The 26,654-nt window shown below is 54.0% G+C and overlaps 1 protein-coding gene across 2 annotated transcripts in view; it reads left to right on the forward strand.

Annotated features, from left to right (window-relative positions):
• CDH23 (cadherin related 23) overlaps nucleotides 1–26,654 on the forward strand; it is a 419,047-nt gene that overhangs the window by 241,889 nt on the left and 150,504 nt on the right. For both annotated transcript variants that reach the window (XM_054659691.2, XM_054659692.2), the window contains exons 12-13: nucleotides 7,053–7,202; nucleotides 7,680–7,838. In XM_054659691.2, coding sequence (XP_054515666.2) covers nucleotides 7,053–7,202; nucleotides 7,680–7,838 — 309 coding nt within the window. The remainder of the gene's footprint in view (nucleotides 1–7,052; nucleotides 7,203–7,679; nucleotides 7,839–26,654) is intronic.

A 26,654-nucleotide genomic window follows, 5' to 3' on the forward strand; every position in this document is an offset into this window, starting at 1 on the left:
CAGGGAGGGGGCAAGGTCTAGAGAAGTTGCGGGGCAGCCCTCCTGGCAGCCGGCTGATAAGGCGCTGCCCTCGTGGGGGTGGGAAAGCTGCAGCCCTAGGAGCAAAGTGCAGGAGCTACATGGGGAGGGACCGGCAGGGAGCCAGGAGGGATTTCATGTGTCCTTCCCCTCCCAAGAAATAAATAAAGCTAAGCTGTCGCCTCGGCCTCCCCGCGGGCAGCTGCCAGCTCCGCAGCCTGTGGTGGCTGGGCTCTGGCTCCGGGACCCGCGGTGGGCGCTATCAGCCTTCTCATCGCCTCTCTCAGCTGGAGGAGAATTTAATCCACAGGCTCCTCTCCACACACACTAGGGCTCCTTTTGATGTTTCTGTTTATCTCCCTTCCAACAAAATCGCCCCTCTGCAGCTCCAAGAGCCCCTCCAGCCTCCTCCGCACCTCCACCCCATGAAGGCAGTCCCCCAGCCCCCTGTGGGACAAGGGCAGGGAGGAGGCCTAGCAGGAGCAGGGAGGTGGGTGTGCCCTCCACCAGTCCAGGCTTTGTGCCCTGACCTGAGCTGAGGTGCTTGTGGGCCTCCTTCTGCCACGTGTGGCACAGGGAGGGATTCACTATGCCAGCTCCTGGCATCGCACTTGGAGCAGCGTTCTGTAGTGGGAAGGCCAGGAGAGCTGCATGGTTAAGAGCTCTGACTCTGAGGCGGGGTGGGGGCAAACTTGAGTTCCAAGCCTTCCTTGGCTGCTGTGTGGCTTGAACACTTACCCTCTCTGGCCCCAGTTTCTTTCTCCAAGAAAAGGAGTGGACTGACACTGTCTTTGGGCCATCGTGTGGATTCTGGTTAAGGTGTGTGACGCCTGTGTCATAGCCGGGCTTCACAAATGGAAGCTGTTGTCATAAAGGGCTCAGCAGCACAGGACTGCGATCAGTAGGGGTTTTGCACCAACTTAGCAAACTGGAATATCTCTCTCTCACACACACCCCCATCCTGAGGGCTGACAGTCACAAATCCAGACCAAGCAGGAATTGGCCAGCTGTAAAGTCCTGGAAGGAACAGGCTGAGCATTTTAGAGGACTTGGTCAGTAGGTGATCCTGAGGGTCTTAGGACATGTGTCCTGACCACTGCAGTGTCTGGCCTGCGTGAGCTTTTCCAGCCCCTGGCAGCAAATCAAGGAGAAGGGAGCAAGTCTCATTCATTTGAAACCCCAAGAATTCTCCTAAAGGGGTCAGGAAGCTGTCCCGAAGGCTTGTCCCCTCTGGGTGCTCCTGCCTCACCAGGTAGTTAACCAGAAGCTACACTGAGCTCACACCATCTTCCAGGCATCTTTGAGCTCAAAATCACTGAGCTCACACCATCTTTTCAGTCCCTCACTGTTGACCTCAGCCTGCACACGATTGGTGCCGCCCCAGCCGACACATGGTTCTTCCTAAGCCTTCTCTGCTCATCCACCATACCTTACTGCTTATACCTTACAGGCCAATGCTCTTCAGTTCTGTCTTGCTTCTTCCCAGCATCACTCTATCTTGATGGTTCTCAGACATTAGTGAGCATCAGAATGCCTGAGGGGCTTGTTAAAACAGTACTGGGCCCAGTCCGGGCGCGGTGGCTCACGCCTGTAATCCCAGCACTTTGGGAGGCCGAGGCAGGCGGATCATGAGGTCAGGAAATCGAGACCAGCCTGACCACCATGTCTCTACTAAAGACACCCGTCTCTACTAAAAATACAAAAATTACCCGGGTGTGGTGGCGCATGCCTGTAATCCCAGCTACTCAGGAGACTGAGGCAGGAGAATTGCTTGGACTGGGACTCGGGAGGCAGAGGTTGCAGTGAGCTGAGATCACGCCACTGCACTCTAGCCTGGGCGACCGAGCAAGACTCTGTCTGAAAAAAAAAGAAAAAGAAAAAGAAAGGAAACGGTGCTGCGCCCAATCCCCAGAGTTTCTGACTCAGAAGATCTGGGCGTGGCCCCCAATTTTGCATCTCTAACAAGCTCCAGGTGATGCTGATGCTGTGGTCCCAGGACCACACTTGGAGAACCACTGTTTTACCCTTGTAGTTCTCATCCTTGGATACACTTTGGAATAAATAACTGGAGAGCTTTATAGAATGTGGATGCCTATGCTTCCACCCCCTCCCCCAGTCTGGTCTCCATGGTCTAGGGTGCAGCATAGGCAGCACCCTATGTAAAGCTCCCCAGGTAATTTTGATATGTGGCCAGTGGAGAACTACCCCTCTTTGCCTCTCCAACTGCTCACCTTTTTCTCGACTCCTATAGGTGCCTCCAAGCTACTCTCCCTGCCGCAGTGATGTCTTCCCAACCCTGGCTATGCAGTGTGGTTCCCTGGGGAGCATGAGAGAAATGTAGCTTTTCCCAGCCCCCAGAGATGATGACACACTGGCTCTGGGCATCTGCATTTCTTTTTAGAATGCCACTGGTGATTCTGTTGTGTATCTAGGGAGAGGAGGGCAGCACCGGTATGATTCGCACGTGGCTGCAAGGCCACCTCCCTCTCCCCTGCTGCAGAGCTCAGAGTGGCTCCGTCTCGCTCATGGAAATAATGCCATCCTCAGGATGGCATCTGCCTGGGACTCCAAGCTTCTCGACATGGACCCTTTGCAAATAATAAGTCATTGATGATTCTTCTCCACACTCCGTGCCTTTGCTTAGGACAGTGCTCCTCAAAGGGTGGCTTCAGATCAGGATCAGCGTTGCCTGGAACTCGGTTAGAAATGCAAAGTTACAGGCCCCAACCCAGGCCTACAGAATCAGGAATTCCTGGGGGAGGGAGAAGAATGGGGGAGCAATCTGCAGGTGATTCTGAGACACGCTAAGGATCTAAGGATCAAGAACTCTGTGTTTAAAGCTACTTCCTCCACCCGAAATCCCTTTTCTGCCAGTCCAAAAGAGTCCAAAAATAATACCTTCTGACCAGACACAGTGGCTCATGCCTGTAATCCCAGCATTTTGGGAGGCTAAGGAGGGTGGATCATTTGAGGTCAGGAGTTTGAGACCAGCCTGGCCAACAGGCAAAAACCCGTCTCTACCAAAAACAAAAAACAAAAACAAAATACAAAAATTAGCCGGGCATGGTGGTGTGCACCTGTAGTCCCAACTACTCGGGAGCCTGAGGTGTGAGAATCGCTTGAACCTGGGAAGTAGAGGTTGCAGTGAGCCAAGATTGTACCACTGCACTCTGGCCTGGGCAACAGAGTAAGCTTCCATCTAAATAATAATAATAATAATAATAATAATAATAATACCTTCCTTCATTCCTAACACCAGCTCAGAACTCCCCTTCTTGGGGCAACCTCCTCTGCTTGTCCTCCCCTTAGACTGGGCCCTGGAGCACTCAGATGGTACATCTCAGTTTGTTCTGGTAACTAACATTGCTGACTGCAAGGCCAATGCATTTCACACTGTGGACTCGTGCTGCCAATGGGGAATGCCCGCATCAGACATGAGCTCCACTTCCTTGGCTGGGGCAGCAGCACAGGGTTGTAGGAAGGTGCATTGGCCCAGAAGCTGGCCTGGCCTTTTTTTTTTTTTTTTTTTTTTTTTGAGATGATGTCTCACTCTGTCGCCCAGACTGGAGTGCAATGGCATGATCTCGTCTCACTCCAACCTCCACCTCCCGGCTTCAAGCAATTCTCCTGTCTCAGCCTCCCGAGTAGCTGGGATTACAGGTGTGCGTCAACATGCCCAGCTAATTTTTTTGTATTTTTGTAAAGATGGGGTTTCACCATGTTGGCCAGGCTGGTCTCGAACTCCTGACCTCAAGTGATCCACCCACCTCCGCTTCCCGACGTGCTGGGATTACAGGCATGAGCCACCGCACCCGGCCTGGGCCCGGCCTCTTATCCCCCACTCTGCCACCAACTCCCTATGCAACCATGGGCTGCTCAGTCAACCTCTCTGAACTCAATTCCACTGGAGGGGCTGGAGGGGCCCGTGGGAGGAGTAGCAGTAACACACAAGGAAGAGCTGCTGAAGCCCAGGCACTCCCTGAGCACCCACTGTGTGTCATGGTCTGCTGGGGAATCTTCACCACCTGAGGCATGGTCTACAGCCTCAAGGGGCTGCTGACATTCCAGAATAATCACAGAGGGAACTGTAACCCAGTGATGCAAGTGCTCTGCAGCCATTAAGGAAAACAAAGCAAATACTTGGTACTTACAAAGTGTTTAGAATAGTGCCTGACCAAGAGTAGGTGCTATGTTGTTAGTGTCCTCGTTCGCATCATCATCTATATGCACAGTTATGGACCAATCACCAAGATGTAGTTCTAAGTGAAAAGACTGGACACAGAGCAATGTGCATAGCATGCTGTTAGTGTCACAGCAGGGTGGCATGTACCCATAATGGTCATATAGGCATGGATTTCCTGGGGAAAGAGACCCAGGAATGGGGTTTGGTGGCTGCCCTGGGAGGTTTGTCAGTACCTGGGCTCAGGGGGAGAGGGAGAGGCGTGTGTTCCCCTTACACTTTTTAACTTCTGGAAAATTTGCCATGTCTCTGCTCATCATGTCTCTAACATTTTTTATGTTAGGAAAATAAAAACATGGGGGTGTTTGGGGCTGTTTCCTGCAGGGATTTTATCCAGGCTCCAGGGATGTAGGATGTAGGGATGGCCCCTCCCATCCCAGCCTACACTGAGGCCTTCTGGGTGAGAGTGGACAGAGATCAGGGAGACAGGAGCCCTTGCCCCCCCCCCTCACCTCCTCACCCTTCATGCCATTGAGCCTCTTCTGGGTCCCACGCTTGTCCCTCTTCTCCACTCTCCAGCACACATGTGTGCACACTCACACAATACGCCTCCTCCAGACCCCAGAAGCTATGGCCCATCAGAGGCTGGGGACAGCTGCTCCTCTAGGGTGTGGTCCTGGGGTCCCTCCCATGACCCAGTGTCTCACTGTCTTTTCTCTCTGGTTCCTTCCTCCTCTCCATACCTCTCCGGCTCCTTCTGTCTGTCTCCATATCCTTTGACTGACCGACTCCCATTGACAGAATTTGGTAAGTGAGCCTCTGAAGGGCAGGGGTTGGGCTTGGGGAGGGCTTGTGGTGGGCACAGTGGGGAGGGGCTTTGAAAAGGGCACAGCTCAGCCCTCCCCCACCCTCTCAGGCCCCCAGCTCCTGTGGTTGAGGGACCAAAGGTTCAGGGGAAGGAGAGGAGTTGGTGTCACCTGTTCAAAGCTGTCACACCCCACTGGCTTCAGCTATTAGTGCCCCTTCGGGCATTTAATTGGTCCCTTCCATGTGACGGGACGCATTCCACACCAGGGAGTGCTGCAACCTCCACAGCCTGACAGGCCCAGAGGAGCCTTGCCCCCACATCCCCTGGGGAGCCACTTTGGGCTGGGGCTCTGGAGCCCCGCGGCTTGCCCGGACCCCAGAATTGGCAAGAGAGGGCTTAGGGAGCTCAGCTTCCACCTCTCCATCCAAACCTCTGTGCCAGTAACAGGGCACAGGCCTGTCTCCAGGCTCTAAGAAAAGTCTAAATGCAGCAAGTGTATTTGCCAGTTTGCTAAAATGGGAAAAACCCAAGAGACTGATGGGTAAACGTTAGCATGCATTCATTCCACAAGTGCCTTTGAGCATTTAGGGGGCAGCCCCAGGGGCCCATGAATCTTGTGAACTCTCAGGCTTCACTGGGGGTATCATTTCCTGATCATTCCCCCTCTGCCCTGAGCGGGATGGGAACCAGCCTTACAGGGACTATCCCCTTAGACCATGGAGAGTCTTTGGGGCCAGGGTGACCTGGCAGCCACCCTCTCACCAGGAACAGGTTTCTGAGAGGAGTCCCACAACATCCCCTAAGCAACCAAGATGTGAGGGTGGGCTTCCCTTGCCAGCCACTGGTTCAAGAGAAAAGGGCCCATGTGCAGAGGGCCTGAGCTGGCCACTGGGCTAGGGGTGGGCTCTGCACCATAAGCCAGAGCTTCTGCCTCTGGACTGAAAGCCAAGGTCAGTGACCTACTGGGCACCTGCAAGAGAGGTCAGGAGGAGGCTCTTACACATCACAGGCTGCCTGCCCAGTTGGAGGGGAGTTCGGGGGCGCAGGTGATCCCCTTGCCCCAAGTGCAGGCAGGAAGAGGAAGTAGAATCACTTTCTGAGCAGGCCAGACCTCAGGGAGTCAGTAAGCTGAATCTCCCACCTTCAGCCATGTCTCCTCCCCATGATCTGGAGACTTCAGTCACGTCACATGCTTTCTGTGAGGAGAGTCAGGTAGCATCTGAGGGGCTCTGTGAGCCACAGCCCTGGTTAGAATAATCAGAAATGCCTGAACTTGAGTGAGGCACCCACCTCCCTGAAATGATGGGCTTGGGCCTCTGGGACACAGCAGAACCTGTGATGGGGTGGCCACCCTGTGCTCAGTCTGGGATCCTGGGCCCCCTGGGACTGGCCACAGTGTGGGATCCCTGGCCATTCACATTGCCACTCAGTCTCTGGGTTATTCCCATTTCACATGTCAGCAAACCAGTGTTCTCCCTGATGGACACGTTCCAGAGGAGGAGGGGAAGAACAGAATCTGCATCCCTTGTGTCCTCTCCTGGCCAAGCCTGTCATGGCCGCTTAACTGCTTCTCTTCTCTCCACTCCCCTCACATCCTCTCTCCTCCTCCTTCCTCTGTCTCCCTGCTGGGTCTTGCAGCTGGCCGGTCCCTCCGCAGCTGGGGTCACTGGGACAGAGAAAGGGAGCAGGAAATGGAGAGTGAACCAAACCACCTGAAGGGGACACTGTGGGCATCCGACAGCACAAGGAAGGAAAAGAGAGCCAGAGGAGGTTTCCAGAGGGCCTAGACATGGGTGGGTCATGGAGTCTCGGAGCTGCACTGGGAAAGCCCTGCTCTGTCCCAGCACCTCATCCATTGCCCCAACCAAAGCAGTGTCCCAGCACCTCATCCATTGCCCCAACCAAAGCAGTGTCCCAGCACCTCATCCATTGCCCCAACCAAAGCAGCTCTGGGCTCGCTCTCCAGGAGCCTCTGCTCCTCCATTTGGGTCTAGGCTTTGGCCACTGTGCCCTTCCTGACTGGCTTCTTCTGCACTCTTGACCCAGGGCCTGAACAGCATGTTTGAGGTGTACTTGGTGGGGAACAACTCCCACCACTTCATCATCTCCCCAACCTCCGTCCAGGGGAAGGCGGACATTCGTATTCTGGTGGCCATCCCACTGGACTATGAGACCGTGGACCGCTACGACTTTGATGTAAGGCCCCACTCACTGGCGTTTTGGAGTGGGGTGGGGGTGGATTTCAGGGGAGGCGAAGGTAGGGTAGAAGATTCCCTTAGAGCCCACCTTCCACTGCTGCCCATCTTCCCTTGTGGATCTGACTCAGATGAGCCCTCCAAGAGATGGCAGGGACCGGGCTGAGTCTCCCTTTTCCAAGGAGGAAAAGGATATGTCCAGTAATTGAGTGGAATTTTACCAGACTCCCATCAGGAGCCTCTGCAACCCATCTCCTGCCAGATCAGCCCCTGCTAGCTCCTCCTGCCCTAGCAGAATCAGCAGCCATCCCTAGAGCAATGACAGACGGGCTCGCAGTAGCACAGAGCTGGGATGGGCAGAGACTCTAACAGGTGCTCTGGGCTGGGGCCGGCAAAGGCATGGAGAGGACTTACAGGGACAAGGACTCTGGGAGGGGACATGTGGGAGCTTACCTGGGCCCCTGTTCTGCACCCCCAGCTCTTTGCCAATGAGAGTGTGCCTGACCATGTGGGCTATGCCAAGGTGAAGATCACTCTCATCAATGAAAATGACAACCGGCCCATCTTCAGCCAGCCACTGTACAACATCAGCCTGTACGAGAACGTCACCGTGGGGACCTCTGTGCTGACAGTCCTGGTGAGTCCCCACTTCACTGCAGGGCCACTGAGCTCTCCAGGGCCGACTGTGGTGAGGCACCCAGAGGGATTTTGTCCAAGGGACCTCGGCAATCAGGGAAGGAGGCACCCCCAAATCCCTGAGCTGTGTTTGTTGGTGTATTAAATAAAGTTTTTGGACTCTTCAGGATGGGGCTCCCTTGACCTAGGTTGCAATATGGAAAAGGAGCCAACCTGAGGGGTGACGAGACTGGGCTAAGGACACTGGTTTTCTGCCTTTCCCCGAGAGAGACTCAGTGAGGGTGGGCTGGGAGCCCTGGAAGCCCCCTCAAATGGGTGGGAAGGTGCCAGCCATCCTTGAGAAGGGCAACCCTCTCCATGTGAGCACAGGCACCAGAGAGGGGCAGGCTCCTGGAGGGTGTCTGGGCACCCCCAGCTGCCCATGGCTGGACTTGCCCTTTGACAAGGGGCCCTCCCAGTGTCATTTGTATCTGTCAGTACTCTTGGTTGCAAGGGACAGAAACCCTTAAGTAGTTCAAGCAAAAAAGGATTGGCTCATGTAACTCAAAAGTATAAGTGATTTCAGGCCGGGCTCGGTGGCTCACGCCTGTCATCCAACACCTTGAGAAAGCTGAGGTGGGCGGATCACTTGAGGTTGGGAGTTTGAGACCAGCCTGGCCAACATGGCAAAACCCCGTCTCTACTAAAAATACAAAAATTAGTCGGGTGTGGTGGCACACGCCTGTAGTCCCAGCTACTAGGGAGGCTGAGGCAGGAGAATCGCTTGAACCCAGGAGGCGGAGGTTGCAGTGAGCCGAGATTGTGTCACTGCCCTCCAGCCTGGGCGACAGAACCAGATTCTGTCTCAAAAAAAAAAAAAAGTGCAAGTGATTTCAGGCATGGCTGCATCCAAGCACTCAGTTGAGCAGGGCTCTGTCTTCAACACTGGGCTCTGCTTTTTTGTATTGGCAAAGAGGGGCACCAGCACCTCTAGGCTGACTTCTTACCGATTTATCAACCCTAGTGGGAAAAATTCTTTTGCAGTAATTCCAGCAGATTCTCATCGGCCCAGTTGGTTGGGTCATCCTGGAACCAATTGTGATTCTGGTATGCCGGGGAGGGATCACACTCCCCCTAGTGGACCCAGGGGTTGGGGTCAGCCCCGCCTGAATTACACCGTCTGAGAATGGGGAAGGGGCTTCTATTCTAAGACAAGGGATTGAATGCTAAGCAGATCCAAGTGGTAGATGTGTGCTACAGAAGCTCAGAGTCTTGCCCACAGTCGGTGCTCAATAAATGTCACAGAGTTTAACTCATTGCTTTCTCCTCCTTGCACACCTGGGGCTCCCAGAGTCCTTGCTTCCATTTCTTGCTCCGTCCCAACTCCAAGCAGAGTGATACCAAGACCCCGCTCTGAAGTGTGTTTACTCTACAGACAGATGGTATGAAACTGCACTGAGCCCCCAGGCCCTTCCCATCTGACAGTTATTAATATTTCAAACAGATGTTTAGCCAGTCAGGCTGTCAGACGTAAACAATAATTCTGCGGCAGCTGTTTTCTTCACCTCCCGCTTCTCTAGCCCATGACTCCCCCAGCTTTCACCAAGGTGCTCCCTGCAATAAATCACCAGGCACTTGAGGCACCCTGGACCTTCCTTCAGCCTCTCGGTGCCCAGCCAGAGAGCAAGTGCCAGAGGCTCTGGCCTTCTGGACCCAAAGTGTGTGTCTTTACCCACCATCCCCCTTCGAAGGACTGGGTAAAGGGCAGCCAACAGCCTGTGCTTTAGAGGCCTCGGAGTGGAGGGGAGGCTCTGTCCCCTGCGGGTCTGGGACCACGTGGCAAAGAATTCTAGTGTCAGATCCAGGCTCAGTGGGTGTCAGGGGATTCCTTCCAGGTGTTCTTGCTTGGGACAGAGTTTCCTCACTTTGTAGTCCCAAGTTCCCATGGTCCTTGGAAAGGGATGGAGAAAACCTATGGAGCCGGGAGGAGATGTGAAATATGAGAAGGGGCATCCCTTGATCGGTGGTGCCAAGGACAGTTGTGTCAGGCCCAGTCCAGTTTGGGGCTGGCGCTGGGGAGCAGGCTTTGGTGAATGTGAACCGAGCCCCTCATGCTAGGTTTTTATCCAGAACTGGGGCCGCCACTGGGCCTGAGCTCGGCCTCCTCTGTGAGTCGCTAGGAACCAGCAGATCCGGCTAGCCTCCCTGGGTTCCTGGCTTCCTTCATCCAAGCCTCACCCTCCCCCTTCTCAAGCTCCCAACCCCAGGGTTTATGAAGCCATGAAGGGTGAGGGCCCATTTCATCAGGTAACAGCTCTCACAGCATGACCGTGTGCCTAAAGGAGTTCAGGCCCTGCAGGGAGATGGTGGGGACCCCGCGTGCTGGCCTACCCATGCCACTCTTAGCGCCTTCATTTTCTCATCTGCAAAATGGGCCCCAGAGCTAGTAAGTGACTAAACTGGAATTCCGTTCCTGTAAAGGGATATAAAAACATCCTGGGTGACCCACCCTCCCCGCTTCCTCTCCCAGTCTTCCCAAGGTGTTTCCTGGCCACACCCTCCACACCACCCTGCCCTGCTCTTGGCCTCCTTCACCCGGCAGCTCTCTGCTCAGACCCGGGGTCAGCCCAATCTCTCCACCTCCTCTGCCACAAAAGGGGCTGAAATTATGGCTGCCTGCTCAGGGACTGTAAAATTCCTTCTCCCTGACCTTTTCTGGGATGTTATTAAAATGTTTCATGGGCAGTTGTGTCAGGAAAAAAATTATGAAGAAAAGGAAATGTTTTAATTTGCAATGAAGGCAGGAGCCGAGCGTCCCCAGCTCCCATCCTGGCGTGGCCCTGCTTCAGTGGCTGGTCACCTGTCCTGGGGGAAGGTGGTCATTTAACATGGCTTGGGGAAGCTGGAATAGGAAGGGCTGTCACCACCAGTCCAGGTGTCCTAGCAGGGGTGGAAGGGCCAGACTTTCTCACCTCCCAGGTCCCTGGACCTTACGGCCCCCAGTTACAGCAAAATGAGTTTCCACTGGTGGCAGGAAAAGAGTGGGGACACCCTCATGCACGCAGTCAGCGCTGGCAGAACCCACACATACAAAAAGTCCACCTTCTGTATGTATACAGGGGTTTTGCATATATGGAGTACTGTATTTTCCATCCAAATTCGGTTGAAAAAAATGTTGCATGCAAATGAACCCACACAGTTCAAGCAGGTGCTGTTCAAGGGCCAACTGTATCTCTAACCTGTTAAGTAGGCGCTGTTATTCTCACTTTACAGATGAGGAAACAGATGAGGCTCAGGGAGTTAAGTAACTTGCTCAGGGCCCCAGGGCTAGTAAGTGACTAAACTGGATTCACACAGCGACTCCATATCCCAAGCCACAGGCTCTTAACCACGAGGCCACCCATCCAGAAGGTTCTATGTGGGACCACTGAGCCTAGTCCTTTCAGCAACCTTCAGAGCTGAGGGTAAAGAGAGGAGCCGGAAAGTGCTCTCTGTGGTATCCACAGGGACAGGTCCCAGGGTCGCTCCAGGCGGTGTGTTCTTAGGTGGCGCTCAAGACTTTTAGGGCCTGTGGCACCACCAGGTGAATTTTCACATCTCTGAGCCCTAAGCTGCTCCAGGGACAGAGCTGTGTGAGTGTTTTCACTGATGGAGAAACCATTTCAGAGATATTCGAGCACTTTGGTCAGGGAAGCAGGAATACCAAGGCAGCCCAGAGCTGTCTCTGTGAGGAAAGGTCCCCTGGAAGGAGGGAGGGTTCAGGATGAATGTGCTCTGAAGGTTGATCACACAGAGGAAGGATGTGCGGGGGTGCATATGTGTATATGTGCGCAGGCACCTGAGGTATGCTTGTGGGATGTGTATGGGGGTGTGTGTAGGCAGGCATGTTTTTTTGTGCCTGTGCATGTACATGTGTTTGCAGCTATGTATACTCAGAGGTATGTGTATGTAATATACACGTGTGTGTGCATGTGTGTCTGTGCACATACATGTTACGACTACATGCATTTGGGGATGTGCATACACTATATGCACACGTGTCATGTGCACACGTGTGTGTACATGTATGTGCCTGTACTGATGCATGGATGATGCTGGTGGCTCCCCATCCTCTAGGCTGTGTGGTTTATTCCCTCTCATATCCCAGGCTGCTCTGTGATTCACACCTTCCAGTCCTGCCTCCTGACCTGGCAGTTGAAATCAGATGAGAAGGCCAGGGAGTGTCTTATCCTGGGATCCTGCTAGGCTTGGGGCAGCCCTGCAGCCTGGCCAGTGTCTGGAGCCTGGCAGGGTTTGTGGGCACTACTGGACAGTACAAGTACAAGAGTAACCTAATCATTTATTCATTCATTCATTGATTCAACAAACGTTTGGTGAATACCTGCTGTGTGCTAGGCACATGGCCCTGAGGACACATGGTGATGTGAGTCTTGTACTTATAAAGTTTATAGTCTTCCAGGAAAACTGGACTAACTACGAAATGAATCTTCACATTGAGTATTACTTGCTGTGATGGAGAGATCGGGAGTACATGAACCTCTAATAGGGTACCTGACCTTGCCTGGGGTCCAGGAAAGCTTCCCTGAGGAAGTGGCATTTGAGTAAGCATTAGCTGGTGAAGGCAGACAGGGAATAACATTGGAGAAAAGAGGCTGGGAGCAGTGGCTCATGCCTGGAATCCCAACACTTTGGGAGGCCAAGGCAACTGGATCACTTGTGCCTAGGAGTTCAAGATCAGCCTGGGCAATGTGGCAAAACCCTGTCTCTGCAAAAAAAGAAAAAAGAAATTGCCAGGTATGGTGGCATACACCTTTAGTTCCAGCTACTGTAGAGGCTGAGGTGAGAAGATCGCTTGAGCCCAAAAAGTTGAGACTTCAGTGAGCCATGATCCACTGCACTCCAGTGAGCCGTAAGCCACTGCACTCCAGCCTGGGCAACAGAGTGAGACCCTATCTCAAAAAAAACAAACACTGGAGGAGAGAACAGCATGTGCAAAGGCCCCGTGGCTGGAGTACAGTGAGGACGTGTGTGATGTGCGGGGAAGTGGGGTCCTGCTCCTTTGAAGCACGAGAGGCTTGGCTGTTTCTCTTCTTCCCAAATTGATACTTCCCACAATATGCCCTTTGGGATGCTGTTCTGATAGTGGGGAAGGCCTATATCAAACCGTCCATACCCCCTTGCCTGTTCCATCCTTGTGACGGTGGCAGGCATTTGGGAAACAGTTGGCAGAGGTTGTACCTAGGATGTGTGAGGAGGCAGCTTGGCCTATTGCAGCATGGGGCACGTGTCCCTGTATTTATTAGCTCTATGTCCTCTGGGCAGTGGGAGAGGCGAAGTGCTGAGGAAGGGTGGCAGCCCCCCTGGCGCAGGGCTTACTGAGCTCCAAGGCCTTCTCTCCCTGCTGCAGGGGGTGGGGCATGGCAGAAATGGGCAGAAGATGGACTTCAGACAAGACAGGCTTCTTCCCCAGTCGGAGGAAGCCAAGAAAGGAGAGGCCCTGAAGAGTCCTGACTGGGCAGGTGTGGGGCCCCAGGACCAGCTTGTGGTCTGCTGAGCCGTGGGTAGAGCTCCACCTCTCAGCTCCAGACAGACAGGGCTGGCTGGAGGTGGCCTAAAAGCCTGCTCCTCTCTCATCTCCCTGCCCCCTCTTCCCAGCCTGTCCTTGGGAGGCTGGCAGCATCTTGGGCAGGGCCACAAGACATCCAGGGAGTCCCTGCAAACCTGTCTTACTATGAGCTGGTCACTCCTTCTCTGGGACTTGGCTTTTTTCCTGTGAAATGGGAAAGTAGTGCCTGCCCGGCCTGCAGTGCTGGGTTGTTGGGAGACCCAGTGCAGTGATGTGGTGTAAACAGGTAAGACTTACAGATGGCAGGAGTGGGTATTTTCATCACTGGCCTTCAGGGTCTCACCTGGCTGCCCACCAGCCCTTCAGCCTGTGGACAAGCCCAGCTCTGCTGCAGTGGACCCTGGACAAGACACTGGGCCTCAGTTTCCTCTTCTGTGAGCTGGGGGAGATAACCTGCTAGGGGCCTACCTTGGAGGATTGTTGTGAGAATCAAATGAAATGATTCATGAAGACACAGCACAGAGGCTGGCTAGGAACACACGCTGGAAATGTCAGCAAGTCATGCCTGGCCTCCTGGCTGAGCCTCCAGGGAGCACGGGCCCTGGGCAAGGACACCACCCTCAGAGCTGTGGCCCTGCCTCAGGCAGCCACGTGACCTTGGCCAGTCACTGAACCTCTGGGTCCCAGTGAGATGACTGGGCCAGGGGCTGGTTCAGGGCCTTCTGGGTTGGTGAGGCTTTAATTCCAATTTGCACTGTCCAGGGAGAAAGGGGAGCCATTCTTGCTGTTTAGTTTCATGCCCAGCAACATGAACGTGCCACCCACCCTGCAAGGGTCCCCACCCACCCACTGGCCTCTAGAGCCTGTCTCCTGCCCTACCCCTCCTCTCTCAGTTCCCATCTGGAAGTCTCAGGAAGATTCCCCAGGACTTCACTTCCCCCTCCTAGAGCTAACTGGCTTTTCCTCCTGGTCCAGCCCAGCCTCCCTCTCCTGCCACATCAGCAGACAGCCCTGCTGCATCAATGTCAGCCCCACTGCTGTTTGTCCCCATCTCTCCTTCCCCTCCCACCCACAGCATTGACCCCACAAGGAAAAGGTGGGTATGATGTCGTTGCCCTGGGCTGGCCGTGGTGAAGGCAAGCTTCAATCCTGGAGGACTTCAAATGCAGCAGGCCTGTTCCACCAGCTGTAAGGCCACAGGGCCTCTCCCTCTGCTCTGTGACTGTCGGGACACCCCCAGCCTTCAGGCTCAGAGATCACCCCTGTCCCTCCGTGCTGCTGAATCCAAGAACTCTAACATGGGCTCTACTTAAGGTGCTGGAAACCTCATAGCCCAGTCAGATGATCCAGGAAAGCCAGTTCACTGCCTGTCTTAGTCTTGGTGCTCCCTGGGGCAAACCCCAGTTCCTCCCTGGTCCCTCTGCCCCCAGCAGAAGGACATGTTGCTCTGCAACATCTGTGGAAGCCTCTCAGCTGTATCTATCTACTACTGCAGGAGGGAACCTTGCTATAGGAGCAAGGCTTTGGAACCAGAGACCCAGCTTCAAATTCTGGCTCTGCTGCCTGCTGTCTCTGTGGCCCTGGGCAGGTGCTTAGCTGTGTCCTGACCCTCAGTCTCCAGAGTGTGCTGTGGAGAGAATAATAATAATACTTATCCCACAATGAAGAGAGACGGGGCATTTAAAGCACTTTGTGTATTAGAAGGCACTGGGTAAATGGCAGGTGTCTTATCTGGGAGTCGGTGGAGCTTCAGAGAGCATTGGTATTTAAGCTTAGGTCTCTCGGTTCCTAGATTTTCTGCCTTTGGCTGTGACTTCCCTAGACTCTGGGTCCTCTCAGTTGGTGCGTTGGTTGAGTTTTTGTCTGTGCTCAACCCCGGGAAGCCAACACACAGAGTCTAGCCTCAAGGAACAGAACACGGAGAAAGGTTAAACAAGCTTGCAGGTGAGAACCAAGCCTCTTCGGAGGGAGGCAGATGATAGTTGCTGCCAGGTGTGAGACCTGTGCGGTGGTCCGGGGACGTGGACTCGGAAGGGCCCCAAACTTGGTGGAATGCTCTGCTGTTACCATCTTGAAATTCTGATAATTTCTGGACAGAGGCCCTGCGTGCTCGTGTTACTCTGGTCCCTGCAGCTTACGTGGCTTGCCCTGGCACAGGAGTTTATCATTCTCTGCCCAAATAAACTCAGTGGCTCTCCACGGTTTTCATCAATCCCTACATTCAGTCAACAGTCAGCAAAGACTGAAGTGCTGGGGCCTTCTGTTCCCACATAGCTTGCTTCAGTTCTTATTGCTGCATAAGAAACCACCCAAACTTAGTGGCATAAGGCAATAGCTGTTTTCAATACAAATGGCTCATGGATTTGGTGGATCAGGAATACAGAAAGGGTGCGGTAGGGAGGCCTTCTCTTTCCTTGGGATCTGAGGTGACTCGACCAGCTGGAATCTGGAAACAGAGGGCCTGGAGGATCCATTCTGATGGTGTTCTCGCCCTGCCATGACTGTGCCCTTGGCTCATTTGGCTGAAGGGTGAGTGCAGCCGGACTGTGGCCCAAGCACCTACATGTAGCCTCCCCACGTGTCTGGACATCTCCCAGCATGGGAGTTCTGAGCAGGGGCACCCCCAAGGAGGCCTCTGGGGGAGGAGTGTCCCAAGAGATCCAGACGGAAGCTGCGTGGCGTTTTTCAACCCAGCCTCCAAGTCACACTGCATCATTTCTGCTGAATTCTGTTGGTTTTAAGTCACCAGAGCAAGTCCAGATTCAAGGGGAGAGGACGTAGATCTCCCCAGCTGTCAATGGAGAGAATGTCCAAGAATTTACACAAATGTAAATGTCATAGAAACACTCAGAGGTCACTTTTCCATACCACTTCTGAGCAGTCATGCATGAGCACAGTGCCATGATACCACAATTTCCCTCACCTCCTCCTGGAGGGCGCAAAAGGAAGCAGGAGAGCAGAAGGGAAACCTGCAAATCCCCTTTCCAGCCTGGGACGAGCTCTCCGTGACTGGGAAGTGAAAAGACAGTGATCCCTGCTGTCCCAGGCACTTCCTGGCCAGTGGAGTTCAAGCCTTCTAGACCTGGGTTGGCCTCTGCAGCCTGGCCTTGAGCTGCTTTCCAGCCCTTGCCCCCATACCCCTCACACCCTTCTCTCCTGCCCACCCAGATCCTCAACACCCCTCAACCCTCGGCATTTTCTTGCCACGGCATCTTTACTCGCTACTCGCCTGCCTCTCCCTCCTTCCTATTTGAGACCATCAAAATCTGCTGAACCTAAGGGCCAGCCTCCTTGGCAGCACCCCCTTAAAAAGCCCACTTTTCCTGGTAACTGGCATGTGTCACCTCTCGAGTTCCTCTGCCTCTTCTCTGGGGCCCCAGCATGCTGTGTGCCTTGCTGTCTGTGGCTGTTCCCACCCCTGTATGGGGGCTCGCTGGCAAGTGTTCCTTCCCTACGCCACTGAAAACCTTCCCCAGGCAGGTTCTCTCTGTCTCAGGGGCCCCACCCATGGTGTGTGCAACACAAAGTAGGCTGGACTCCTACTTTGGTGTCTGGGGTGGTCTGGGGTATCTAGGGCAGTTGCTGGAGGAAGGGATGTGGGCAGGAGAAGGTTAGCAGAGGCCTCATGGGGACACATGAGGCACAGAGAGGGTAAATTACATACACAAGGCCACCCAGCCCATCGGCAACCTAGATGTTTGTCCAAGCCTGAAGCCTCATAACCCCACATTTCACTCTCTGTGCCAGGCTCCCCCAACATCCCCTCGGGTGACAAGCATGTGCAGAAGACTGCTGGCCAGAGAACCCCAAGGCCTGGCTTCCAGGCCACTGAGTTGCTGTGTGACCCTGTCCCATTCTCATACCCTCTCCAGAACTTAGTCTCCTGCTCAGTCCAAGGAGAAGATGGGCTGGAGGCCTTCTGAATGCCCTTCATAGATCAGGCATCCCTGGGGATGCAGACCGCAGCCCCAGGACCAAGGCCAAGGGTAGGGAGGTGTAATGGCCACCAGCTTCCAGGATCACCTGGGCCTCCTAGTCCTAATCAGGGCATACGAGTCCAAGGTCAAGGCTGAAATCTGCCCTGCCTCTCAGTCTGGCCCTGTAGACAGGTGGGCGGGAGCTGACCCTGCTTCCCTGGCTACTTCTGGGCAGGGCCAGGTGCCCTGGGCCTTCCTGGCCCTCTGGGAGCCCCTGTGTCTCCCTGGATCGTCTGCTCTCCTCCTTCCCCTCCCAGAGCAGAACTCTGCACTCTCTGGGACAAAGGGTGCCCTCCAGATGCAAATCCAGCGACTATTTAAGGCCTGGAATGACAGTGGTGAGCCAGACAACTTCCCTGTCTGTTCCAGGGGCAGGAGGCAGATGATGAACAAGGAATATCGGAGCCCGTGGGATGGGGATGAGTGATGTGGGGAAATACGACTGGGCAGGGGCGGGGAGTGCCAGGGCTAGGGTTGCTACTGCATTGTTATATCAAGTGGTGCAGGAGGACAGGCCTCTCCTGGAAAGTGACATGAAACAACCTGGAAGGAAGCCAGCTGGGATCCAGGTTGAAAATCCAGGAAAGAGTAGCCCAGGTGAGGGATGCAGGTGAAAGACCCTGAGCAACAGCCTGGCTGTGGTGGATGCACAGAGAGCAGGAGGGGCATAGAGGCCGGGAGGTGATGAGGCCTGGGAGCCCATGGTGGGTAGCAAGTCTAGGAGAGCCCTGAGGATGGATCTCCTTGCTGCTCCTCAGTGGAGAATAGGCGGGGGGTAGGGGATGGAGGGGACCAGGGTGGAAGCTGGAGACCTGCCCTGAGGCTACTGCAAGAAGCCAGGGAGGGATGAGTCTCCAACCATGCAGGTGGGGACAGTGGAAGTCCAGATCCCTCCTGCTGCTCCACCCTCCTCTCCCCACCCTTGCTGGAGTTGCTTCGCTTTTCTCCTTCCCAGGCCAGCAAGGTGCATGCGTCTCCATCTCCGCCTGACTGAGCAGGTGGGCCCTGCGCCATCCCGAATGTCAAGTGGAAATGGCTGCAAGTAGGCCCTAGGCGGGGTTGGGGTCCTGCCTCGGCTTCCTGCCTGCAGGTTGGCCTTGAGCCGGTGACTGAAGGGCTCTGGGTTTCCATTTTCTCAACTATAAAATGGGAAGAGTAATTCCTATCTCAGCAATGCTATGAAATAATGTATGGCCAGGTCATAGGCCAGGGCCTGCCTACAGCAAGTGCTCCAAAAGCGTACCAATGCCTGCTGTGTCAGACCTCCAGGGTTCTCCATGGTTTTCTAGAATAGTCATCTCTCCCTGCTTCTGATAGCATCCATTCGACTTGATTCTACCATTGTATAAAGCTGATGACAAAACTTGCCAACATGAATTATTAGTAAGCCTGGGAGATGATAACAGGGCCCAAGGGGTAGGCCCGGTCCGCAGGCTTTAGCAAAACCAAGAGGACAAGCCGGTCAGAGCAGCGTAGACAGCCCTTGCGCCTCTGCCCAAGAATCATCAGAAGTTGGACTTCCAGAGCCTGCTCAGCTCTTCCAGCGCATTCCCCAGCACCCCCCTGCCAGGTATCCTCCCTCCCCACCCCCTCCTGACACCCCCACCATTGGCATCTTAATTGATCTCATTGTTCTCAAACCCTTGAGACCTGAGACTCCAGCTGTGCTTAAACAGAACAAAATCTCTTCCAATTTCCCCACCATTTAAAAGAAAATTGAATTCTTTATCTGCAGCCTGGGGAGGGGAAGAGGGAGGCTAAATAGAGAGGGACACACACACACACACACACACACACACAGAAAATAGTAGGTCATTCCAGCCCTGCCCCCAGGCTGGCCTGGAAGGCCTCTGTGGACACACTCGCTCCCATTTGGGGGTGTCTACGGATGTACTTCTGGGCCCCTTTAATGGGCTCTTCTGTTCATCTCCCTCAGAGGGGCTGGGGTGGGAGCTGGAGGAGGCTGAGCTGGCTGTCAGTGATTGACGGGTCCGGAGTTCCTCTATCTGTCAGGCCTCAGCGCCCCTCGCCTGTGTTTATCTCTTTAATCTAAATATCTGTCTGTGAAACCTAAATGGCGTGGAGTGAGAGGTAGGACCGGGGTAGAGAGAGAGAAAGAGGAAGAGGGAGGGAGGAGAGAGCGAGAGATGGAGAGAGAGAGAGAGAGAGAGAACATAGCAGGCTGTTGCCTTTCCTCCACTGCGGCTGGGGTGCCCCCGCCTCTGCCTCGGAAGTGAATTGTCCTGGACCTTGTGTGAGGTCTGATGGTTTTCAGCTGATTGGTCATTCAACAAATTGATTTTTGGCAAATTGATTTAAGGCCTCACTGCCTGTCCCGCCTTTGAAGCACTCCACAGCCTCTGTCACCAGCACCTCCAGAATCTACCATCCTTGACCGAGAGCAGCTCTGTCTGCGGCTAATCTTTGCCCCTTTGCCAAAACAAGAGGATACTGCGTTCATCCCAGGCCTGGTGAAGCAGTGGTGTGAGCTTAGTGAATGCCAGGCATTTTACAGGGTGTTCCCTGTCTCTTCTGTACCCATCGTGTAGAAGAAGCTGAGGCCCGGAGAGGTGAGCGGCCTGTCCCAGGCCAGCCAGTTAGTGAGCAGCCATGCTGGGATTCAGACCCCAGACGGTCTGACCCCAAAGCCCCTGGCTTCCCCTCCATTCTGCCAGTCACCCTCAGGGCTCACCTCCCAAGCTGGGCTCCAGCCTTTTGGAGTCAGCTGTCTCCAAAGTCCAGGGAAAGTGGGCTTGCAAGGTGGAAGCAGCTCACTCCCTGGGTGACCTTGAGCAGGTCCATGGCTGAAGGGGCCTCAGCGTCCTCATCTGGAAAATGAAAGGGTTCTGCTGGACACTCTCTAAGGCCCCCTGTGCCAACAACACCTGAGTGTTCCTGTAGACAGTCACCTCCAGCACAGAGAGCCCGTGACGCCCTGTGCTCTGCGCCTGTCAGAAGTCACCCTTCAGTAGGTTCGCTGCTGATTGTTCCTGCTCAGACAATCGCTCAGAGAACACCAGAGCGAAGACAATGGACCCCCTGGGCCAGGGGACAATGGGCAGCTGTACAAGTGGCCAGGGCCAGAATGAGTTTGTAAATGCTGCAGACCAAATACCTGTTCAGAGTCCACCAGTGCCATGAGCTAGGAAGGTTATGAGCCCTGGAACTCAGGTGACAGGGGAGAGAGGGGAGAGAGTGACAGAAGCAGCCACTGGGAACTAGGCCTGAGAGTTTGTCCAGGGAACATTTGGGAGAAAGCCTAGAGCAGCGGGTGGGTAGGGGACCCACAGAGGTTTAGGGAGAGGTTGAGCTGGCTCTGTGGGTTTGGGGTGGCTTAATCTCACTCTGTAATCTCTGTACTGGGGATAGTAGCTGTGGTTCCTACCAGCTTGTTTCTGGAGTGGCTCAAAGTTCCATATGCCTATCATAAAAACAACATTTAACTTCATGACCCAGGACACATACTCACACAGACACTTATCTCCAGCAAAGCAGTACTTCCTGAACACATGTAATAATACACTCTAGTGTTTTCTGATTTAATTCTGCTAGATTTCATTTTCTAAGTGCTAACTATGAACCACTAGATTGATTTCATGACCAACTAATGGATAGATGTTCAACCAAACTAAGTTTGAACCTCTCTAGAAGGAGCCTTCTCTGCTTCACCATCTGATGAGGAGGAGGAAGGTAGTATCAACTTGTATTTCTCTAGTGTTCACTACAGGGAGCAAAGGGATAAAGACCGCGTCCTCCAGACTTAGATCACCCAGGTTTACCCTGACTCAGCTGTTTCTTCTTTTCTTTCTTTCCTTTTTTTTTTTTTTTTTAGACGGAGTCTCGCTCCCTTGCCAGGCTGGAGTACCGTAGTGCGATCTTGGCTCACTGCAACTTTTGACTCCCTGGTTCAAATGATTCTCCTGCCTCAACCTCCTGAGTAGCCGGGATTACAGGCGCGCGCCACCACACCCAGCTAATTTTTGTATTTTTAGTAGAGATGGGGTTTCACCATGTTGGCCAGGATGGTCTCGATCTCCTGACCTCGTGATCCACCCCGCTCGGCCTCCCAAAGTGAGTGAGCCACTGCGCCCGGCCTGACTCAGCCATTTCTGAGCTATGATTTTGAATAGGTTACTTGTATCAACAATGAGCCAGTACAGCCACCAGCAACAGAGACCCCAAAAACAGTTGTTTAAATACCATCAAGGTGTATTTTTCTCCCATGTAAAAGCAGTATACAGATGACCAGCCTTGGGCAGCTCCTTCCAGCTCTCTTCTCCACCACCCCTAGGGTGTGTCCCTCATCATCATGGTCCCAGGTGGTTGCCAGAACTCCAGCCATCACATCCGTCTCTCAAGCTACAGGACAGAGGAAATGAAAAAGGGAACCTCCCCTCCCTTTTAAGGATACCTCCTGGAAGTGCTTTGCAAACTTCTGCTTTCATCTCACTTCACTGGTCAAAATTTCGTCTCACATGGCTGTGCTTAGCTGCAAAGGAGGCTGGGAAATTTAGCATTTTTAGCCAGGTAGCATTGTGTCCACCTTAAAAAAAAAAATCAGTTTCTGTTAATTTGTGAAAGTTAGGGAAGGCATGGCTGTTTAGTCTCTGCCAGATCACCTCTGTGTGCCTCCATTTCCTCTTTTGGAAGTGGGGGTGATGATAGTTCATTGTAGAATTATGTGGGCTTCAGTGAAATCATACATGTAAAGTGCTTAGCCCAATGCCTGACACAGACCAGGTGCTAATCAAATGATAGTACTAATATTGAGGGCCTGGCGCCAAGCTGCGCTCCTGTCACGTGTGTTATCGAAGCCTCATGACAACCTGGTGAGGTTGAAATTAACCTCCCCATTTTGTAGATGAGAGCACTGAGTTTCAGAGAAGGTAGCTCTGTGTCAGACCGCACTCCCATGGAAGGGGCATAACGGAGGCACGAACCCCCTTGTCTGCAAGATGCCAAAATTCTTTCCCTTAACCATGGGGCAGTGCAGCCCCCTCATGGAGACTGAACTGCTCCCCGAGAGCCTGGCGAAACTGGGGCTGAGATGTGACGAGACAGAAACTGAACTTGATTAGCCGACATACAAGCTGACCCAGGCCCAGCGCTCCCTCTGCCGGCCCAGCCTCCTGCAGGAGAAACCCACCCACCCACCTAAAAAGGGAACAAAGCCAGGACAAAAGAGCCCTTTAGGCTTCCACTGTATCGCCACCTACAAACTGGTAGTCAGAAGGTTCAGGTGTTTGACTCACTGAATGACCCTGGACCAGCCCCTTTTCTCTGAACACCTCCGTTTCTCCATCTGCAAAATGGGAAGAATGTTACTGTGCCCTCTCCACCTTCTGGGGACGTTTTTAAAACAGTGAGGCCAGAGTGTTTTGGATTCCTTGGGAAGCAAATAAATGAGATAGGCGGCTCTTCTCTCAGTGGGTTTCTCCAGCCTGCCTTAGGACATTCTGATAACTGGGGTGGGGTGGGCAGAGGAGTCAGGAAACCTAAATGTCAGGGGACTGGGAGTGAGGGCTGCTTCTTGGCATGGGTGCTCCTAGCGTACCCCTCCCACCCTGCACGCCCTCCCACCCTGCGCACCCCCTCCCACCCTGCGCGCCCTCCCACCCTGCGCGCCCCCTCCCACCCTGCGCGCCCCCTCCCACCCTGCGCCCCCTCCTCCCACCCTGCGTGCCCCCTCCCACCCTGCGCCCCCTCCTCCCACCCTGCGCCCCCTCCTCCCACCCTGGGCCACCTCCTCCCACCCTGCGCCCCCTCCTCCCACCCTGGGCCCCCTCCTCCCACCCTGGGCCCCCTCCCACCCTGCGCGCCCCCTCCCACCCAGCGCGCCCCCTCCCACCCTGCGCGCCCCCTCCCACCCTGCGCGCCCCCTCCCACCCAGCGCGCCCCCTCCCACCCTGCGCGCCTCCTTCCACCCTGCGCGCCTCCTCACACCCTGCGCGCACACACACAGAACCCAGCTGCAGCATCCCTGCACCATCACGGTGCAGCCCTGGGCCGCGTGGGCCCAGGTGAGTGAGGGGCTGGGCCCGCAGCCTCTGCTGGTCTCAGAGATCATGGGTGATTTATATTTCCTGCGTGGGACTTTGACCTTAATTTCTTCCGGCAGCCTGGGGCTGTAAAATTCATCAGGGACCTGCGGGCGGAGTGACGGAGATGTCAGGCGAGCAATCGTGTGGGTATTTAATCTATCAGATGTGTGGCTTGCCATTTAGGGAGGCAACATGAGAATGTGGAATCAATATGGTTCATTAGTGAGCCGCATGTGCCAACCCAATCAGCACCCGCCAGTGACAGGCGTGGGGGGTGTCCTGCCAGGCACCAAGTCACCTTGGAGTGAGGACATGTCCCTGGAGCATAGGCAGTGACCAGCCTCCACCCAGGTACCTCTCTCCACCTTCCCACTAGACTGGGGGCTGCCTGACACCTGCGTATCCCACAGGGCAAGGGAGAGGAGGGAGGGTGTCAGACTTACGACTTGTGGTGGGGACACTGGGAAGATGCTGTCATGGTAGGAGGCGTCGTTACCAGCCCAGGTTTCGCTGCACCCCCAGGGGGTTGATTGGACTGTCTTTGCCCCCTTCTCTCATCTCCTTGGCTCATAATGTCCCACTTAACTGAGCCTCAGACACGGTGTCTGTCCCCACATCTCTCAGGCCCTTCCCCTTTTCCTCTTCTACCACATCATCCCAACTCGATAACTGGCCCCAGAGAGGGCCCAAGTCCTTTCTGATTGTGAGTTTCTTGCTCCCTTGCCCCTTCCCTGGGTATCGCCTGTATCCGTTTCCTAGGGTGCCACCAGCTGGGTGGCTTAAAACTACAGAAATGTATTCTCCTGCAGCTCTGGAGTCAGAAATCTGAAATGGAGGGGCTGGCAGGGCTGTCCTTCCTCCTCAGGCTGAGCGGAGAATCCTGCCTGGCCTTTCCCAGCTTCTGGAGGCTCCAGGCGTTCAGGGCTTGTGGCTGCAGAACTCCAGTCTCTGCATGCGTCTTCTCTGTGCCTTTCCTCTGGATGTCTTTATGAGGACACTTGTCATTGGATTTATGGCCTGCCCAGATAACCCAGGATGGTCTCCTCAAAATCTTCCACATAATTATTTTCTCAAAGTCTCCTTTTCCAAATAAGGTCACATTTGTGGGTCCCAGAGGTTAGGACATGGATCTATATTTTGGGAGGTCACCATTCAACCCATTACACACCCTTGAAGATGTCTTAAGTAGTGACAGGGACATGTTGATAAGGACGTGAAGGGCTAGCCATGGGCACCTGACAGCTCTTCCAATGCCGGCTTTCGTATTTTCTCTCCGTGCCCCGACCCGTCTCTGAACCACCCACCCCAGACTGCAGCCTCCTTGGGCTTCTCCCTCAGTTGCCTGCCGGGAATGCCGTCTCCCCTGCATCTCAAGGCCCCACCTCTTCTTCCAGCTGCAGCTCTGCTCTGCCTCCTCCAGGAAGCCCTGATTGACTCATGGTCCCTGGACTCCTCTCGGCCCTTGCCTCCCTTGCCACTCTCTGTCTACACCATCCTTGGACTTTTAACCTCTGGCCTTGCTGGGTCTTTTTTCTTGCCCCATGTGGGAACTGTGACTTCAGGCATGTTGCTTAACCTCTCTGAGCCTCGCTTTCCTTGTCCATAAAATGAAGGTAGTATTAGTACCTGTCTCATAGAGTGGGAGTGAAGATTAAATGTGTCAATACATGTGCATTTCTTAGAATAATGCCTGGAACCCAGTAAAGATTAAATCAGTGAGCATTACTACTATTTTTGCAGTTATCGTCAGCCAGTCTCTTTGCCTGTAAAATGGAATGTGACCCCTGTGTCTCTGGTTGTTTTAAAGATTAGGAAATTAGCCAAGCATGGTGGTGGGCACCTGTAATCCCAGCTACTCTGGAGGCTAAGGCGTGAGAGTTGCTTGAACCCAGGAGGCGGAGGTTGCAGTGAACCAAGATCGTGCCACTGCACACCAGCCTCGGCGACAGAGTGAGACTCTGTCTCAAAAAAAAAAAAAAAAAAAGGATTAGGGACTGGTTGCATGAAGTGCCTTGCACAGTGCCAGGTCCACAGATGGCACTCAGCAAGGGAATGACCTGTGCCTCTGAGGGGAGCCCAACACCCCTCCTCCAGGCATCTCCCCAGCAAGAGGCCCCAGGGACCACCAGGCGGTGCCAGGCACTTGGCACAGGCAGACACTGGCCACCCTGACAGCCTTTGACATACCGTAATTGCTTCCCCCACTATGACTTCTTTAAGCCCAGAGCTGCTGGCCAGAGCAATTTGCTCCCCATCAATTTTTATTTCCAGGTTTTAAAATAAAATAAAGGGAAATAAGGAAGAAGGTTGGGGAGCCCAAGAACACCACCATGTCTGTGATAACAAACAAGCCGAGGGCCTCACACCTCGAGAGCACCCGTCAGCCTCCACCCAGGGCTGGGCCTGGCTTCCCTAGAGCATCCCTCCTGCAGGGCTTAGCTCCACTTCCGCTCCACCTCCACGGACCCGCTGCTGGCATAGGACAGGCAGGTGGGAGGGCTGGCCTGGGAGGAGGCTCAGCAGCAGCATGTTTGCAGAGGGCTGGACAAAGAGAGCTTGTAGAACTGGAAGTGGAAATAATAATACTAGCTCCACTTAGAAAGTGGCTCCTGTGTGCTGGGCACAGAGCTAAAGCACCTGTGTGCATTACCTTCCTTAATCCTCACAATAATTCCCTGAGGTGGGTGCTCTCATTACCTCCATTTTACAGATAGGAAAACTGAGGCTCAGAGCAGATATTACTGTGATTACTCCTTCTGTTCTTCCTTTGATCTCCTCCCCCTTCCCCCTCCTCCCTTCTCTCCCCTCTTCCTTCTCCACCTCCGTTGATCACTTCCTTTCTCTCCTTCTCCCTCTCCCCTCCCCATCTTCCTTTATCTCTCCCCCAGCCCCCATCATCATCTTTCTGATGTCCTTTCCTCCCCAGAAGTCCATCTACTCAGGATTAAGATCCTTAGCTTGTCTGCTAAAAAAAGATCCTCATAAGTCATCAGATATATCATTTATTCTTTCATCTATTTAGCTGATATTTGTTGAGGGCTTCCTGTGTGTCAGGCACTGGATGGGTGCTGGGGATCCCTGGGAAACAAGACAGACTCAGTTCCTGCCCTCATAAAGCTTATATTCTAGTGGTGGGGGGAAGCCCAGTCAACATTCACCCAGGTGCTCTTACCAGAACCATGACCTTCTCCCACCACACCTATCCACTGGCAAGAACCATCAGCTCCAGATTCCAAACATACCTGGAGTCCAGC

Source organism: Pan troglodytes, chromosome 8, assembly GCF_028858775.2.
Source record: "Pan troglodytes isolate AG18354 chromosome 8, NHGRI_mPanTro3-v2.0_pri, whole genome shotgun sequence".
Taxonomy (NCBI): domain Eukaryota; kingdom Metazoa; phylum Chordata; class Mammalia; order Primates; family Hominidae; genus Pan; species Pan troglodytes.